This window comes from Pseudorca crassidens, chromosome 13 (genome assembly GCF_039906515.1).
Source record: "Pseudorca crassidens isolate mPseCra1 chromosome 13, mPseCra1.hap1, whole genome shotgun sequence".
Taxonomy (NCBI): Eukaryota; Metazoa; Chordata; class Mammalia; order Artiodactyla; family Delphinidae; genus Pseudorca; species Pseudorca crassidens.
In genome coordinates this window covers 14,929,091-14,945,778 of record NC_090308.1, presented here as the reverse complement: position 1 = coordinate 14,945,778, position 16,688 = coordinate 14,929,091, and the positions used below count along the sequence as shown (strand labels likewise).

The 16,688-nt window shown below is 42.0% G+C and overlaps 1 protein-coding gene across 6 annotated transcripts in view; it reads left to right on the top strand.

Annotated features, from left to right (window-relative positions):
• MTHFD1L (methylenetetrahydrofolate dehydrogenase (NADP+ dependent) 1 like) overlaps nucleotides 1-16,688 on the top strand; it is a 196,601-nt gene that overhangs the window by 67,583 nt on the left and 112,330 nt on the right. For all 6 annotated transcript variants that reach the window (XM_067701770.1, XM_067701764.1, XM_067701766.1 and 3 more), the window contains exons 17-20: nucleotides 1,557-1,633; nucleotides 7,692-7,832; nucleotides 10,478-10,546; nucleotides 14,707-14,818. In XM_067701770.1, the coding sequence (XP_067557871.1) occupies nucleotides 1,557-1,633; nucleotides 7,692-7,832; nucleotides 10,478-10,546; nucleotides 14,707-14,818 (399 nt within the window). The remainder of the gene's footprint in view (nucleotides 1-1,556; nucleotides 1,634-7,691; nucleotides 7,833-10,477; nucleotides 10,547-14,706; nucleotides 14,819-16,688) is intronic.

Sequence of the window (16,688 nt, the reverse complement as noted above, 5' to 3'; positions counted from 1 at the left end):
GTTGCTGTGTGTGGGCTTTCTCTAGTTGCGACGCGCAGGCTTCTCATTGCGGTGGCTTCTCTTGTTGTGGAGCACGGGCTCTAGGCTCACGGGCTTCAGTAGTTGTGGCATGTGGGCTCAGTAGTTGTGTCGGCCCCCGGGCTTAGTTGCTCCGCGGCATGTGGGATCTTCCCAGACCAGGGATCGAACCCGTGTCCCCTACATTGGCAGGCAGATTCTTAACCACTGCGCCCCCAGGGAAGTCCCGAGAGGAGAGTACTGTATGTAGAGAAAGAGGCCGGCGGCGAGTCAGGGAGCAGCAGAGGCGGGCGAGGCTGGCAGGTCTGTCCGTGCCTTGTGTGTGGAAGAAAACATTCACAATTTCATCCTACAGATGCTTGTAGTCCCCAAATACACAATTCCCGCCACCGTTTTGGTCAGAGCCATGTTAAACATTTAGTAAATTGGATCTAAGTTGTCAGTGTGGATGGCTTGCTGTTTGATGCAGTATAAATTATTAGTGAAGACTGTGTCCTTCTGGCTTTACTTTCTGGCATTGTAGATTTGGTTTTCACAAACAAAATGTAAATCGGTGCAATTCATACAGGCCAGTGAAAAGAGTAAAGAGAATTGATACTTACTCGAATCATCATTGACTTTTCCCCCCACATATACTACTTTATTTATTTGGGGGTTTTTTATATGGTAAAATATACATAGCATATCATCTTAATCATTCATAAGTGTGCAATTCATGGCATTAAATATATGCCACGAATGGCATATAGGCCAAGGCTTGGGATGGTTACACCATCACCACTAACTACACCCCAAACCTTTTCATCATCCTCAACACTCCCTCAATAATAAGTCCTCGCGTCCCCTCAGCCCCTGGTAGTCACCATTCTACTCTCTGTCTCTATAAATTTGCCTATTCTAAGAACCCCATACAAGTGGAATCATACCGTATCTGGTTTATTTCATCATGCATAATGTTTTCAGCATCCGTCCATGTTGTATCGTAATATATCAAACGTTCACTCATTTTATGGCTGTATAACATTCCATTGTATGTCTGTACCACATTTTGTTTATCTGTTCATTTGTCAGCAGACACTTTGCTGTTTCCACCTCTTGGCTGTTGTGAATAATGCTGCTATGATCATGGGTATGCAATAGCTGCTTCCTGTTCTGTTGGATATATACCTGGAAGTGGTGGGTCAGATGTTCGTTCAATGTTTAACCTTCAGAGAGACTTAATTGGCTTCTTCTTGTGCCTCAGGTTTCAGTGTAAAAAGGACACTCCTTCAGAAATGCTTTTCCTTACTGCTGTTCAAAACGGCACCCCACCCCAGACCCCTTCCCGACACACGCCGTCATATCCCCTCCTTGGTTTCCTAGCTGGGTGATCCCTAGTTTATTTGACCCCTTTCTGTGATCCTCCCACGGGATCGTCAGCTCAGGGAAGCCAAACCTTAGCTCTTGCTCTTGCTGCCTCTGCAACACCCAGAATAATGCCAGACACACACTGGGCAGCCAGTCCCTGCTCGTTGATGCTCTGTTCTCTTCTCTTCCAGTCATGGATACAAATGACCGATTTCTACGAAAAATAACCATCGGGCAGGGAAGCACAGAGAAGGGCTTTTCTCGGCAGGTAGGTGGTGTTTTCTCCAGGGAGGACTCTGCTCTTGCGCTTAAAGCGGCCCAGAAGCTGGTTCTCCACATTTCTCTTCTTGTTCTTCCACCCACAGTAACCAGTGGGCCCCTGATGAGTCAAGGTATTTCTTCCAGTCCCTCAGCAGGACTGGGAAATTATCAGGAGACAGAAAGTCTCCAATATTATTTTGCCATCCTTTTTCTGTGTGATTTTAGTTGTGTTTCTGGTAAGAGCCATTCAGGGTATCCCTTGAATATACATTCTAACGTATTTTATGCGTTAGATATAAAATAGTACGAGCCCACCCAGTTCGTACTATATCTGCATAACAACCGAAAAATGAAAATCTCAGACACATTACTCACGTTTCATAAACCAAAGAACAAACACCCAGTTATTTGGCTTACTAGCCTGAGAAGTTGTTAAGGATAATGTCTTATTACCCAAATCCAGAAAATGTAGAAGATAGATTATGATGTCCACCTTCATCTTAATAGGTCTCCAGGATGGGGTGATGGTGCTTAGTGAATATAAATTCATTCTATGATTTTTCAGCCAGGCCTGGCAGGCCTCTAAATTATGATTTTTTGTAGTAAACTTTATAGCTTAAGACACTTTTAGATTTATGGCCTTTACATTGCTAAGTTTTTATTAACCTAAAAAGAATTACTTTTACTATAGTATTCAGTCCTCATACCAAACAGACTTTTGGATCTTTTGAAATATTTGAATTAAAAAGTGAATCTGAACAACAAGGTCCTACGCTATAGCACAGGGAACTATATTCAATACCCTGTGAGAAACCATAATGGAAAAGAATATAAAAAAGAATGTGTGTGTGTGTATAAAATTGAATCACTTTGCTGTACAGCAGAAATTAACACAACATTGTAAATCAACTATACTTCAACTTTAAAAAATTAAATTTTAAAAAGTGAATATGAGGATGGAATCGAGAAGACAAGCTAAGCCCCTATTCCATCCCTCCTCCAAATCCTGAAACTTGCACACACAGACAGATTTCAAATAGTCAGTATCCTTGCTAGAAAACCGGAGTCATGGCCATACTCTTTGGGGAAGCTTCTGAAAGATAGGAAGATGGAATTGGATGGGTGGAGAAAAGCACAAACCAAAATATGGTGGAAGTGTTGGAGGGGGTCGCTAAATTCAAAGGCCTTAGATACCCTACTTCTCAGATACAGGAGAGGGATGGGGACAGCTCCCAAAAAAGCTGGTGCACAGGCACCTTCCTGGGACACCTGTGTTGAGACACAGCCAGTGGTACATTGGTCTCAGCCTTGGGGCCCAGCCGTGGGGGGCGGCTCACATCAAAGTCACAGATTCACTTGTGTACCGTGCTTCCTGGCTGGCAGTGAAAAGCATCTGGTGCAAGGAAAAGCAGTATATTGTGACACTTAGGAGAGGGCAGCCTTTTGTCATTTGCACAGTGGGCAACCTCAGGACTAATCCTGTGAGAGACTGCAGGACGGGAAGCCAAGGAGCAGCATGTCCTATGTCCTACTCTCTTGAATGTCTAGAGACAGGGTGAGGTTGTCAGAAATCAGGTCCCCAGACAAGGAAAAGGGAGCATCAAAGCCAGGAATCGTCTGTATTAAAGGAAAACACATATCATGAACATGGACACCAGACGCAGTAAAGAGAAGCTTAGATGCCCTAGACAAGATTGCAGATCAGATGGTGGCGGGGTGGGGGGGGGACTTTGAAGAGATTACCATCAGTATTCTCAGAGGCTTAAGGGAACTGTCCTACAAGGATTGAGAATTAGCTGTTGTGGAAAAAAAATGGGTTAAAATCTTGGAAATAAAACTGTAGTGTCAAAGTAAAAATCCAGTTAGTAGATTGAATAAGAATAGGGTTAACTGAATGAGAGAGGAAAGTTCAATCTAAGAAACTCTCTCAGAACATACTACCAAAAGGAAAACCATAGAAAATATAAAGGAAAAATCAAGAGACATACGAGACACACCGAGAAGTTTTAATACTCATCTCAAGTTACCGGTGAAAGTAACAGAGAATGTAGGGAAGAATGTATTTGAGGAAATAATAAAAAGGGAATTTATTGACTTTAAGGAAAATTTAGAATTTTCATATTAAAAGACTTAACAAGTGCTGAGCGGCATAAATGAAGTAGACTTACACCCAGACACATAATGTTGAAATTTCACAACACTAAGGGTAAAAAAAAAAATTCCAAAGAGCTGCCAGAGAGGAAAAAAGTCTTGATGAGTCACAAAGGAGTAAGATTCAGATTGTCATCAGACTTCTCATTGACAGCACTGAATGCAAGATGACACTGGGAAAACCGATTTGGAGTTCTGAAGGAACAGGATTTTCAATCTAGAATCCTTGAGTAGAAAGAAAAAAAAATTTGGAACAGAAAATACAAAATAAGCTGGCATAAGTCAAACACAGTAGTTTGGCCTAGTAGAATTGGCACTGACATAAAAAGCAGAAACTCTAACGAATAGATAATTTTGACATAAATAAAAATTAAAATCTTCCATATGGAAAAATGATTTACAAAATCAGTAAAAGACCAGTAAGAGTCTGGGAGAGGTTATTCTCAGTATAAATATAACAACAGGTTAAAGTGCCAAGCATAAAAAGAATTTCCATAAATTAATACTCAAACACTGCTCTCAGTAAGGCCTTCACCGGTCACCTTCTTTAAAACTGCACCTGCCTGTCCCCAAACTCCCTCTTTCTTTCCCTGCTATCCTTACTTGTTTGTTTATTTTCTGCCTCCCCCCACTAAGATGTGAGTTTCATAAGGGCAGGGGTTTTGGTATGTTTTGTTCACTGCTGTATTCTCAGTGCATAGGACTTTGTTACATAGGAGTAGTAGGTGTTCAATAAATCTATACTAAAGAAATGAATAGGATAAGTAGAAGATAATAAGACTTATCTATGAGCTCATTAAAACATAAATAAATTAATATTAAACGTTAGTGAGGATGCAAAGAAAGAGACTTTTGTACAGTATTAGTGAGAATATAAATTGTAAAGCCTTTTGGATGATAGTTTGTCAGTATTTAAAATTTGAAATGTCAGAACAGTTCTAACTTCAGGACTACAGATTTTTCTTAAAAAGAGGGGAATACTTACGCAGGTACAAAAAAAAATCTATAATATAGGATACTAATTGCAGCATTTTTTGTAATAGTGAACATTGGAAGCAATCCAGTGTTCATCGTTAGGGGTGATTACATATATTTGGTGTATCCTTTTGCACAACAGAAACAGGTAGCCGTAAATGATAAAGTGTATATCAGGGGAGTGACATGGAGCTCTCATACAGATTGTGAAATTGACGGTTTGTCCATACAAACGTATAGACACCAAGGGGGGAAAGTGGTGGTGGTGGGGGGGTGATGGGATGAACTGGGAGATTGGGATTGACATGTATACACTGATATGTATAAAATAGATAACAAATAAGAACCTGCTGTATAAAAAATAAATAAAATAAAATTCAAAAAAATAATAAAACATATCTTGGAAAAGAAAAAAAACACGTTAAAAGAATTTGGACTCAAATGAATATAGCGTAATCCAGTTTATGTTAAGAAAAAGCCAGCAGACGTGTTTATATGTGTAAAAACACATAACATGGAAGCTGGAAAGCTGTTCACTTTCTGAAATCAGTGACTTCTGATTTCAGAAGAGGAATAGTAAGGAAATTCCTTCACATTTTCTCTGCGTATTTTTGTACTCTATCTTAGCACTAGAGAGATGCAGGATTAACAATTGCTGTGATCTGAATGCCTATTTTGTGCCCTTTATTGGTAGGCCCATTACATACGTGAGCACATTTAGTTTGTAAATCTGGTTTGCAAATGAGAAAAGTTGCTATATTGTGTTAAGTGACTTGTCCAAGGTTATGTTCTATATTGCTTTATGCATACATATTAAGTAAGAAGGGATTATATCTAAGAGGTTTAACTGCTTTTTTTAACCTTAAAACTATTGAGAACATCTTTTTATGTCAGTAAATGTCGATCTGTATCATCTTTTTTGGCTTGTGAGACCACACGGCTTGTGGGATCTTAGTTCCCCAACCAGGAATCGAACCCGGGCCCTTGGCAGTGAAAGTGCGGAGTCCAAATCACTGTACCGCCAGGGAATTCCCTATATCGTCATTTTTTTAATCTTGTAGATGTACCATAATAGATAAAACCATTTTGCTGTTAATGGACACTTAGGGTGTTTGCAGTGTTGGGCTGTCATAAATGAGCTGTAACATACACACGATAAACAGATCCAAACCTGCAGAGTCAAAGGGGATTCGCATCCTTGTCAACATGGCTTTTTGTCTTTTCTAAATCTGTGATAAACAATAAGAATAATCTCATCTACACCTTTATGTGATTTAGAAATATTTTATTTGCAAAACAAAAGTGAGCAGCCCTTTATTAGCTGTACCATTCAGGCATAAAATGAGTAACTATATTTATATTGATCCTTGTTTCATTTTGATGTTGCTAGAGATGCAAAATTTTGAAATTGTAACAATTACAAATGAAGAACTTATGGGTATTATACATTCCACTTATCACTTACACAGTTAATTTTTTTTTTTTTTCCGGTATGCGGGCCTCTCACTGTTGTGGCCTCTCCCGTTGCGGAGCACAGGCTCCGGACGCGCAGGCTCAGCGGCCATGGCTCACGGGCCCAGCCGCTTCGCGGCATGTGGTATCTTCCCGGACCGGGGCACGAACCCGTGTCCCCTGCATCGGCAGGCAGACTCTCAACCACTGCACCACCGGGGAAGCCCACACAGTTAATATTTTAAGAATATTTCTAGCCTCAGGTTTTGTGCAGAAAGTCTCATCATTTTTAGTTACTTTTCATATGTACTGTTTTTAATGGAACGGTGGTGTAGAAAACCCTAAATTTCATACAATGAAAAACCACTGAGATTTGGAATGGGTTATATTGAGAATGTAATAGTTGAGTATAGGTGCATTTGCCTTTCAGGTAATGTGTTTTCAGTAAATGAGTGACTACTGAAATCTCAACCAGGAAGTAGCCAGAAAGCTCCTTCTTTCCTTCACTTCCTTTCTTGTGGGTGCCGGAAATGGACAATAAAATATCTCCTGAGGTGATCCCTCCAGGGCACAGCCATTTCCTATGTAAGACTGAACTTGTCTGGCTCACATGCCCCTTGGGAAGGAGTGTGATGAAGCGGTCTTGTCCGGTGGCTGAATTCGGAGGGGGAGGATATGCGGGGTCCTTGTGTCTCTTTTGGTTCCTGTTGGATTGTGTCCAGCTTGGAATCAGAGCCAGGAGCGGGAATAGGAAGGCCAGGGACATGTCTCAGGAAGTAGACGCTCTCCAGCATTCGTGGCTGGACAGTTCACGATCTGACGTGGCCAAGCCTCCGTGGACAGCTCAGAACTGATTCCATGTCACCTTGTGACTGGGGGGATGACGGAAGTCGAGGGTCTCCTCACCGCTGTGCTGAGCTCTAAGTCTGGGAGACTGGCCTCAGAACGCTCTCTTTTCGCGATCTGCTGCTTACCTCTTCGCGGGCAGACACGCGCATCCCCCTTGACACACGTAACCAACAGGGGGTGGGCAGCGGACTCTTCCTTTATTTTGCTGATACGCATTGAACGCCTCCCGCATTTCACACTCAGGCCTCCAAGCTGGGGACTCAGGAGCAGTCCCTCCCCAAATGGTCCCTGCCTTCGTGGCACTTACAGTCCACTGGTGGAGTCGTGCGTCCATCACGTCATCACATTAATAATTCCGAGGCTGAAACGTGCTACAGAAGCAAATCTCATAGCGCCGTGAGCTGCCGCAATGGGGGGCCCAGCCAGGCCGTGCTCAGCACAGCAAATGGAGGAAGGGGTGGCCTCCCTAGGGAGCACCGATCGCAGGACCGGGCATGTGCTGGAAACTTGTGCCTCTGAGAACGGCCTATCGAGAGTTAAACCCTGGGCCTGCAGGAATTGCTGCAATACAGATCCCCATGGAAATGGCCATCCAGGTGGAGCTGCAGCTGACCAGTACCTTGGCTTTGCCTTTTCAGGCGCAGTTTGACATCGCCGTGGCCAGTGAGGTCATGGCAGTGCTGGCTCTGACTGACAGCCTCACGGACATGAAGGAGCGGCTGGGCAGAATGGTGGTGGCCAGTGACAGAAACGGGCAGCCCGTGACGACAGGTGATTTGGTACGTCCATCTCAGAAGCTCCAGAGAGCTCGCTGCCCCTGTTCTTTTGGGATCAGGAGAAGGTTTTCTTCCTCTTACATCACTGGGTAATAATGGGGATTCAGAGAATTTCTGCACACGTTTTCCTGCTCACCATCCCGTTTGTCTTACAACTTCATCATGTTCTCACAGGCATTTATAACATGCTTGTGCCTGACTGCAACCAAAGCCTATGAAACCTATTTCGTGAGCTTTTCACCATCCTTTCCAATCCTGATCTCTGCTCTGCCTGGGGTGCGGTCATCCTCCTGCAGCCTGTGGCTTTTTTAAAAAAGTGTGATCTATGCTGGCTTTAAATTGAGGGCAGATCACCTTTCCAAGGAATAAGAAGTGACTCCACCTTCATGGAAGGAAGGTTAAGTTAAAAATGGCACATTTTTGGCTCCAGCCTGCTCCCTGGGCACCCTGGCTTGTTTAAATTTGTGCCTTCGACTTGGGTTTCACATGATAAAAACAGAGCTCCGCCTTAATCATTCTTACTCATGTAGCTTTCTGTTGCGTGGAATGATGCTTCTTACAAAGCTTTCATGGCACACCACCACCTTCCTTAGTGCTTTTTGTAATTTGGCATGCTAATCTTTTTTCCTTTTTTTTTTTTTTGCGGTACGCGGGCCTCCCGCTGTTGTGGCCTCTCCCGTTACGGAGCACAGGCTCCGGACGCGCAGGCGCAGCGGCCATGGCTCGCGGGCCCAGCTGCTCCGCGGCATGTGGGATCTTCCCGGACCGGGGCACGAACCCACGTCCCCTGCATCGGCAGGCGGACTCTCAACCACTGCGCCACCAGGGAAGCCCTCTTTTTTCCTTTTTTTAATAACCAACTTTACTGTTAATCCCCGTCAGTGGTGTAGCTATTTCATTTGCTTGTACGTGTTTATAAGCACATAGTACTTAGTACAACGTAGGCAGCCATTACTCTAAATTTAAGCTTACTTTCCCACATATCGAGTCACGTACCATAATGGAATCTTAAATGCACACTGATGATTGAAAAACAGTTGTGAAAAGGAGACAGGCAAATTAATATTTTATTAATTCCAGGGCCTTGGGATATAATTTTAAACCTTTGCCAAAATGTCTTGGTTACCTTTTGGCTCTTTTGATGAGATGAATCTGAATGACTCGAGTCTTGTCAAGTAGATTAAATAGATACATTTATATCAGCAGCCCATGGAACGCTTAGTATAAGGCTTAAAGAGAAAACTCAAACCCAGTTTGCTGTAAAAGTACTGCTTTTTAAAAATGATCGACATCTCAACATTTGTCTCTAGACTTGCATATAATAGTTTCTGTATAAATATTTATCTGTATCCTCTTAATCTTAGGTATCAATAAATACGTGCCAGGAGTAGTTTGAAACTTTATCCACAAATATTTCCCTAAAGTTACTCCTTTGGTTTGTGATAAAACTCTTGGATCTGGACCAAAAAAACCCAAAGTTAACTCTTTTTAGTTTTCTTTTGTGTTTCTTGTTTACAGAAGATACCTGATTTCTTCATATGTTTATAATAGGAAGGTTACAGTTCTTGCAAGGTTTATTTTCTGCAATAAAGTAGAAAGTAAATTTGATTTTAAAGAAATCTTCAATGATTAAATATTATAAAAATACAAAAATAGAAACTGATCATATAAGAGAAACACTTAACATTGTTGGTGATGGAGATAGAAGGAGAAAGTAATAAACGAATGCACCTTGGAGAGCTGAAGAGTCTCTAGATTCTCCCACCTTATCTGTTAGGATCTGTTGCATGCCACATTTATTTTTTCAGGGCCATGTTCACATGCATTTGCTCGTATTATGGCCTTCCATAACTGACTAATCTGTTGAAAGATACTTGCCCAGTGTCTTTAGAAAAGGTGGAAGGGAGTTTTTTTTAAAAAAAGCTTCCCTTTGTGGCCTTCTTTGGCACAAATAGTTTCCCCAGTAGCTCTCCGACTTCATCCCTGCTGTGTCTCTTCTTCCACCTCTTCTTTTCCAGGAATGGGATAGGGAGCTTCGAGAGAGCCCAACTCAAGCATTATAGGATTGGAAGGAAGCAGCCACAATCTATGTACAAGTGGCATCAGCTCCATTCTAGGCAGACATAGCACGAGAGCCAGAAAAGGGGGAGCCTTTCCAATGCAACAGCGTTCTGAGTGCCTTCGGTTATCTGTGGGATGAGAGGTCGAGAGAGGGTGGGAAACCAGAATGGGTGCCTTTAGACACGTCCCTTTCCCTTTCTTCGTTCCCTCTGTGTAACAAGCCTTGTTTTTGTTCTTCATCTGATTTCTCGGGGCAACAGTGTAATCTCTGGTAATGAAACATGATGTGCATAGTTGCAAATTGAAAGGTATGGCAAGCCTCTTATTTCCGTCAAAGGAGGTTTTTTTAAAAAAAATGCGATGACTACTACTTCCCCATCACATCTTAGAAGGGTTGGCATCCATTCAGGTGGAGGAGACATGGACAGAGGCAAGAGCACTGTGTCACCTGTAGCTCAGAGGTGACGGTGGCCGGTGGGGATGCCCACCTAGGAGGTAGGCTGGTGAGAAAAGGCTGAGAGACCCTTGCGCGAACGATCTTTTGTCAATAATCTAAATAAGTGGGCTTTTTTCTCCCTTTCCTTCAGGGGGTGACAGGTGCTTTGACTGTTCTGATGAAAGACGCGATAAAACCAAATCTGATGCAGACCCTAGAAGTAAGTGATTTTCATTTCATAGACATTGTCGACAGAGTCGCACTAACTAGGTTGCTTGTGCGTTCCCACACGTGAGCACTTCCAGCCAATGTGAGCCCATGAGGAGCATCAGAATAACAGCTTGGTCATCCCCCCAAAAGCTCAGACTTCTTTGATATGATTCATATCTTGGCTAATTACTAATTGACCAGAGGAGAAACTTAGAAACTCAGTGTCTGATATCTCAGTAACTTGTGTGGCCACGTTTATCACGTTTACATGATGTTTTCTATGTTGCTTTTTTTTTTTTTTTTTTTGACTTAGCTTCTCATAATCCTTAAGTTTGGGGAGTTTAGGTTTGTTGTCTTTTTTCTCTCCAAGCAAAACGCAGAGTATTCAATAAACTCAAACGTACACACACACACACGCACACACACAGAGTAATGCTGAGAAATGTTTTCTAGGAAAGTGTGCTGTGCTCCACTTTTTTAAGAAGGTCGTTTTCTGTATATGGCTTGCTCAGTGGGGGCTGACACAGCCGATGCTTTTCCTTCTGGAGCGCTTGCTCTCTTGCTTTTGACGCCTTGCTTTCCTGGACCTTCTCGGTGGCCTCTCCTCCGTCTCCTTAGCTGCCTTCTTCTCACTTCTCCAGCTGCGCTTTCCTGCAGTATCAGCCATGTGATAACCCTTGAACTCTGGCTCTGAATCTCCTGACCTCCGCATTTCAGACTTGTAGGTGTGGTTACCACGAGCTGCTAGGGTGGGTAAAAGGCATTTCAAAGTTATGCATAAAAAAAGCATCTTTGATTCCTATCCACCTCCTACCTCCTCCCAACTCGTTCCATCCCCCAAACCTGGTCAGTGGTTCGAGCCCAAAACCCACCTTCTTGTCATTTTCTACATGGCACAAGATATCATCTGAGAGCCCCTATTTCTTTTTTTGTTTACTGTATTTCTCCTCCCACCAGGATGAGAGCAGGACTTTTTCCATCTTGTTCACCATCGTATCGCCAGCTCCTAGAAAGTTCCTCATACATATTAAGTGCTCAGTAAACACTTGCTGAAGAATTAAATGGATATTTATTGTTTTTACTCCATTGCTCCTAAAAATATATACATGTTAGATAAATAACTAAATGAATGAGAAAAAATGTATAAAGAGACATGATATTGCTTCATCATAACATTTCCCCCTCAAAAATGAACACATTATCATCATCATTAGGGATGACCAGCTTACTGTTTTAAATAATTATCTTTCTTAGGTTAAAAATTACTCCCACCTTTAATACATATCCCACTCTAAAAGGCTAGCTTCTTGTTAGTTGAATGAATTACTGGGTTGTACTGCCCCTAAGCAGTTCTTACTGTACTCACATTTGTGACGTCATTTTGATGTCACAGGCAATGGGCATTGTTTGAAAAATGAACACAGCATTCCGTTAAAATATCTGCATGGATGAACTCTGCTACCTGCGTCCTAAATATTCATTCCACATTAACGTGGCTAATCAGTGGCAGTAGGAACCTAAATCAACAAACGATCTAAAAATCACTGGTTAATGTACAGATTCTGCTTTAGTGCTCATGTTTGAACACACTTGACTGTTAGTCCCAGAGGAGGTTATCAAGGGTTCCATTGCTGCAAGGTGCCCGGAGACCAGTAGTTCTCAACCCTGGCTGCACGTTAGAATCTCATGGAAGGATTTAAAGATGCTGATGCCAAGCTCTCCCCCAGACAAAGTGAACTCTAGAATGTCTGGCAGGTAAGGCTTGGATACCCTGGGTGATTTTTGTATACATATAAGCTTGACAACTTCCCTGTGGAAGAGAGAGGATAAGAGTTCTTAACATTTTACCATGGGTTAACCATATGCAGTGTTGAGGAAAACACCTACTTGCTGCAGTCTTTTGTCCAGTATGGGAGCGCCTGGCCACTTGTGGTTATTTCAATCTAAATTAGTTTAAATTAAATAAAGTTTAAAATTCAGTTCTGCAGTAATACTAGTTCTGTTTCTACTTATTTATTTATTTTCACCAGCCGCACTTTAAGTGCTGCGTAGCCACCTGTGGATGGTGGCTATTGCATCAGATAGTGCAGATACAGAATGTTCAGAGCCCTGCAGAAAGTTCTTTGGATAATGCTCTTTTAGATCTCTGGTCAGCAAAGAGCAACTGAAGTTTTAATCTTATGAAATGTTTAAAAAGTCCATTATGGAGAATATTCACAGCTTTGTCATCACAGAAACCAAGATATTTCCTGTTACTACTTTCCTAAATGTTCTGCATATAAAATAAAATATTGAACTCACGATAGATATTTTTATGTCTTTGGGTTAGTGATAGAATTTCTTAAACAAAGTATTAACTCCGTATACTGCATCATATAAGTATAAATATCAGTTGAGTGTGTATTTGTGTCTGTGTTTGAATGTCCAACAATGATGGTCTAAGAATTTTTCTATTTAAACCACATACTGGGAGTTCAAAAACCAGGGCTCTGATACTGCTTTCGTGATTAATCTGTGTGGCTTTTAATTTCATTTTAAATTAAAATTAAATGCTGCCCATCTAGTCCCTGGAGTGGCTATCCCAGGAATAGCAGTGTGTTTATGCTGATCCAGCCATACCCTGTCACCTGTCGCCCTGGAGACTGGTGCCAGGTGCTTCTCAGACAGATGGCCAGGATGAGGGTTGCAGGGCATAGGAGAGTGAAGCCAGCCGCCCACCCAGGGGTGGAGCCTGTGACCTTGTGTCTTTAAACTTTTCTCATTAGCTCCGCTACTAGCTTTCCACAGGCAGCCACGTCCTAGGACTGGCAAAGGCTAGGAGGTGATGGAGGCGTTAATACCTTTTAACAGTGTTTCCGTCAAAGCACTTAAAAGGCTTATCTGCATAGAAGTGAGAAACTATAGATGGATAGACAGGTGGAGATCTAGACAGTAAACATGCATGTATGCATGTCCATAAACATGTATCCCACTGTATTATTTCCACAGACATTTGTATGGCCGTATCCGTACTCTGTGACTGTCCCTCCTGAGGACTTTGGGGGGAAACGTAAATAGAAAACTCTGAGTGGATTTGATCAATTCCTTTTCACTCTCAGTGACGATTTTTCTTTCACTGCCTTTCTTCCTGCTTTTGTTCACCTCTCGCAGCTTTGAAACATGCTCGCCCACAGCCCATCCTGGTTCATGGGAACTTTCCGTGGTTCCCAGGCCCCGTCCCCTGCATCACTCCCTGCCTCCCCCATGTCAGTGAAAGGGCAACCTGTATTTTCACAGGTGGAGCCGGGGTTCACACACACAGACCTCAGTGGCCCCAGCTGACTCTGAATACAGCCTAAACAATTTAATGCACGTGGGTGATTTTTTTTAGCGAGGGCTACAGTCTCTTCTCTTTGACAAAAGAGAAGTGTAGAAATGAAAGTAAGAATGACTATATGACAGATTTTGTTTAAATAATTAAAATCTAAAGTTTTTGAGAATTCCCTTGGTTTTTTTTGTCTTTTTAGTAACTAACATTTTAGTATGGGTGAAATTTTTCTTTTGTTTTAATAATTACGAGGTGACTTAACTTAAAAAATTAACAGGTAAGAGGAACAATGAGAAAGACAGAGTTTTTAAAAATCAGAATAAGATTATTATTGTAAATATAAAAATGGCTTATAATAAAATGTACTTGCCCTGCCATGATTCCCACGATTCATTTATTGTGTTGATTTTATGATTAGATTTTTCTTGAATTGGTTAATTTCTTAATGGTGATAAACAATTTAAACAAGCCTCTTAGACCATCAAGGTTTAATTCCATTCTTTGTAACAATATAATGCAGAATAATATGAAATAAGGTTTATCTCATGGTCACTGAGACAGCTAAAACAGTGGCTTATCAAAATTATAGTAGGAAATAACTGATTCTCATAGATTTTTTTTTTTTTTTTTTGCGGTACGCGGGCCTCTCACTGTTGTGGCCTCTCCCGTTGCGGAGCACAGGCTCCGGACGCGCAGGCTCAGCGGCCATGGCTCACGGGCCCAGCCGCTCCGTGGCATGTGGGATCTTCCCGGACCCGGGCACGAACCCGCGTCCCCTGCGTCGGCAGGCGGACTCTCAGCCACTGCACCACCAAGGAAGCCCCTCTCATAGCTTTTTAAAATTTGCTCTTCCGCTTCCACAGGGGACGCCTGTATTTGTGCATGCTGGCCCCTTTGCCAACATTGCCCACGGCAACTCTTCAGTGTTGGCTGATAAAATTGCCCTGAAACTGGTTGGTGAAGAAGGATATGTAGGTAAGTCACTTTTTTTAAATGTAGTTTTTGAAGAATATTGAAGAAATCTGAAAGGTGATGGCTGGAACAGAGTGAGATCCATTCTGACTTGAAATATATTCTTGTAAGCCCACCTTTCAGAGATGGCCTCAGTACCGGAAAAACCCTAAGGTCTGGGCTGTACTAGTGACATGACATTGTGGTTGAACCATAGATTTTGATGTCAGGTGCATGTGGTTTAGAATATAAGCTCTGACACTTGCTGACGACTGACTTTGGGTACAGTGTAATGACCTCTGAGCCTCAGCTTTCTCAGCTTAGAAATGGTGATAACAATATTGTATCAAACCTTGTAGGGTTATTTTGAAAACCAAATGAGATTATTTATTCATTCAACAAATATTTATTGACAACCTAACACATACAAGGCATGCGACTCAGAGCTGTGGCTGTGCGGTGAGCGAAGCAGACCTAGTCCTGCCCTGCTGGAGCATACTGTGTGTGTAATTTAACAGGAGAAAATGCTCATTAAATGTTATCCAATACTAGCAGTAATAGTAATACTGATTACTTGAAATGAAATCAGTCGGCTCTTCGTTGAATCCGAGTGTGGTTTTGTGGCCTAATGGAGGGGAGATTCCCAACCATTAGACTAGGACATTTTTATTAGTAAGGCCTCAGATGTTTTGCTGCTGTGAAGCTCTTCTTTGTGGTACCTGCTTCTCTCTAGGTTTTGTTGGACATTCCAGTCATAAAGAGGGGGACACTGCCATAGAGTTTGCTCAGTCCCTGCCAGCCCCAATCCCACCCACAGTATTAAGGTTGTAAGAAAGAAAAAGATAAACAAGGATTCATGGAATATCACCTTAATTTGACATCTGAGGCATTACACTGGCAGATTTTCACATGCCAACAAGTAATTTACATTCACTGCTTGAGTGTCTTTAATCAAGTCTAGCAATTGCTTTTTTCACACTGATCGTTAGCCTTGTATCTCAGAAGTGAGTTATTTTACATGAAAAGATTCTGCTGGACAGAAGATCTTAGCTCTGCATTTTTACACTCGGCCGTTAAAAAGATCACTCAGGGTGGCTGAGTCTGTTTTAAGAATTCCTTATAGACATACAGTCAGGATCAAATGAGGATTTATGTAGTTCATTTCTCAAAGGTCTGCATTATACAGCTCTCGTGTACTTTGCTGCTTGGGTACGAAATCCGCTATGAGAGTAGCTAGACATGCTGTCTAAGTGGATTTGCTCAATTGATAACAGCATAATTGTAGAGCTAATGGAGGAGGCTGAGTAAGGGCAGGCACTGAAAAGTTGGACGCTTACGTGAAGTGTAGGTTCTAAAGCATCAACTCCACAAATAAAAGAGTTTCTAGAAAAAAGCACTCTATTTTATGCTGACAGAGCTTTCTGCCTCTGTACCGATCCTTCCTTTATCAACACATATTTATAGAATATGTGTTGTCATGGCTAAGGATTTTAAAGGCATGTGCTGGTGATGCGCACAGAACATACTAGCTCTCTGTGTGACCTTGGACAAGCCATTAGCATCTTTGGGCGTGTCCCTTGTAGGCAGTCTCATCTGAAAAATGAGAAGCTGGACTAGACAAGGAATTGGATCTGGATGGTTAGCCATGGACCCAGAGTTAGAAGCTGTGGAATCAGAACCCTGCCTGGTAACATGACTTGAAGCCATTTACTTAATTTCTCTAGTCTCTGTGTCCTCTCTGATAAAAGGAGAATACCTGTGCTGCAGTATTTTAATGAGTAATATCAAAAGAGAAAGTGCTTTTAAACCTAGAGAACTATGCAAATGTCAATAATTATGTGAATTGTTTCTATGATCTCTTCTAGTCTAAGAGGCTGTAAATGGGAGATAGTTC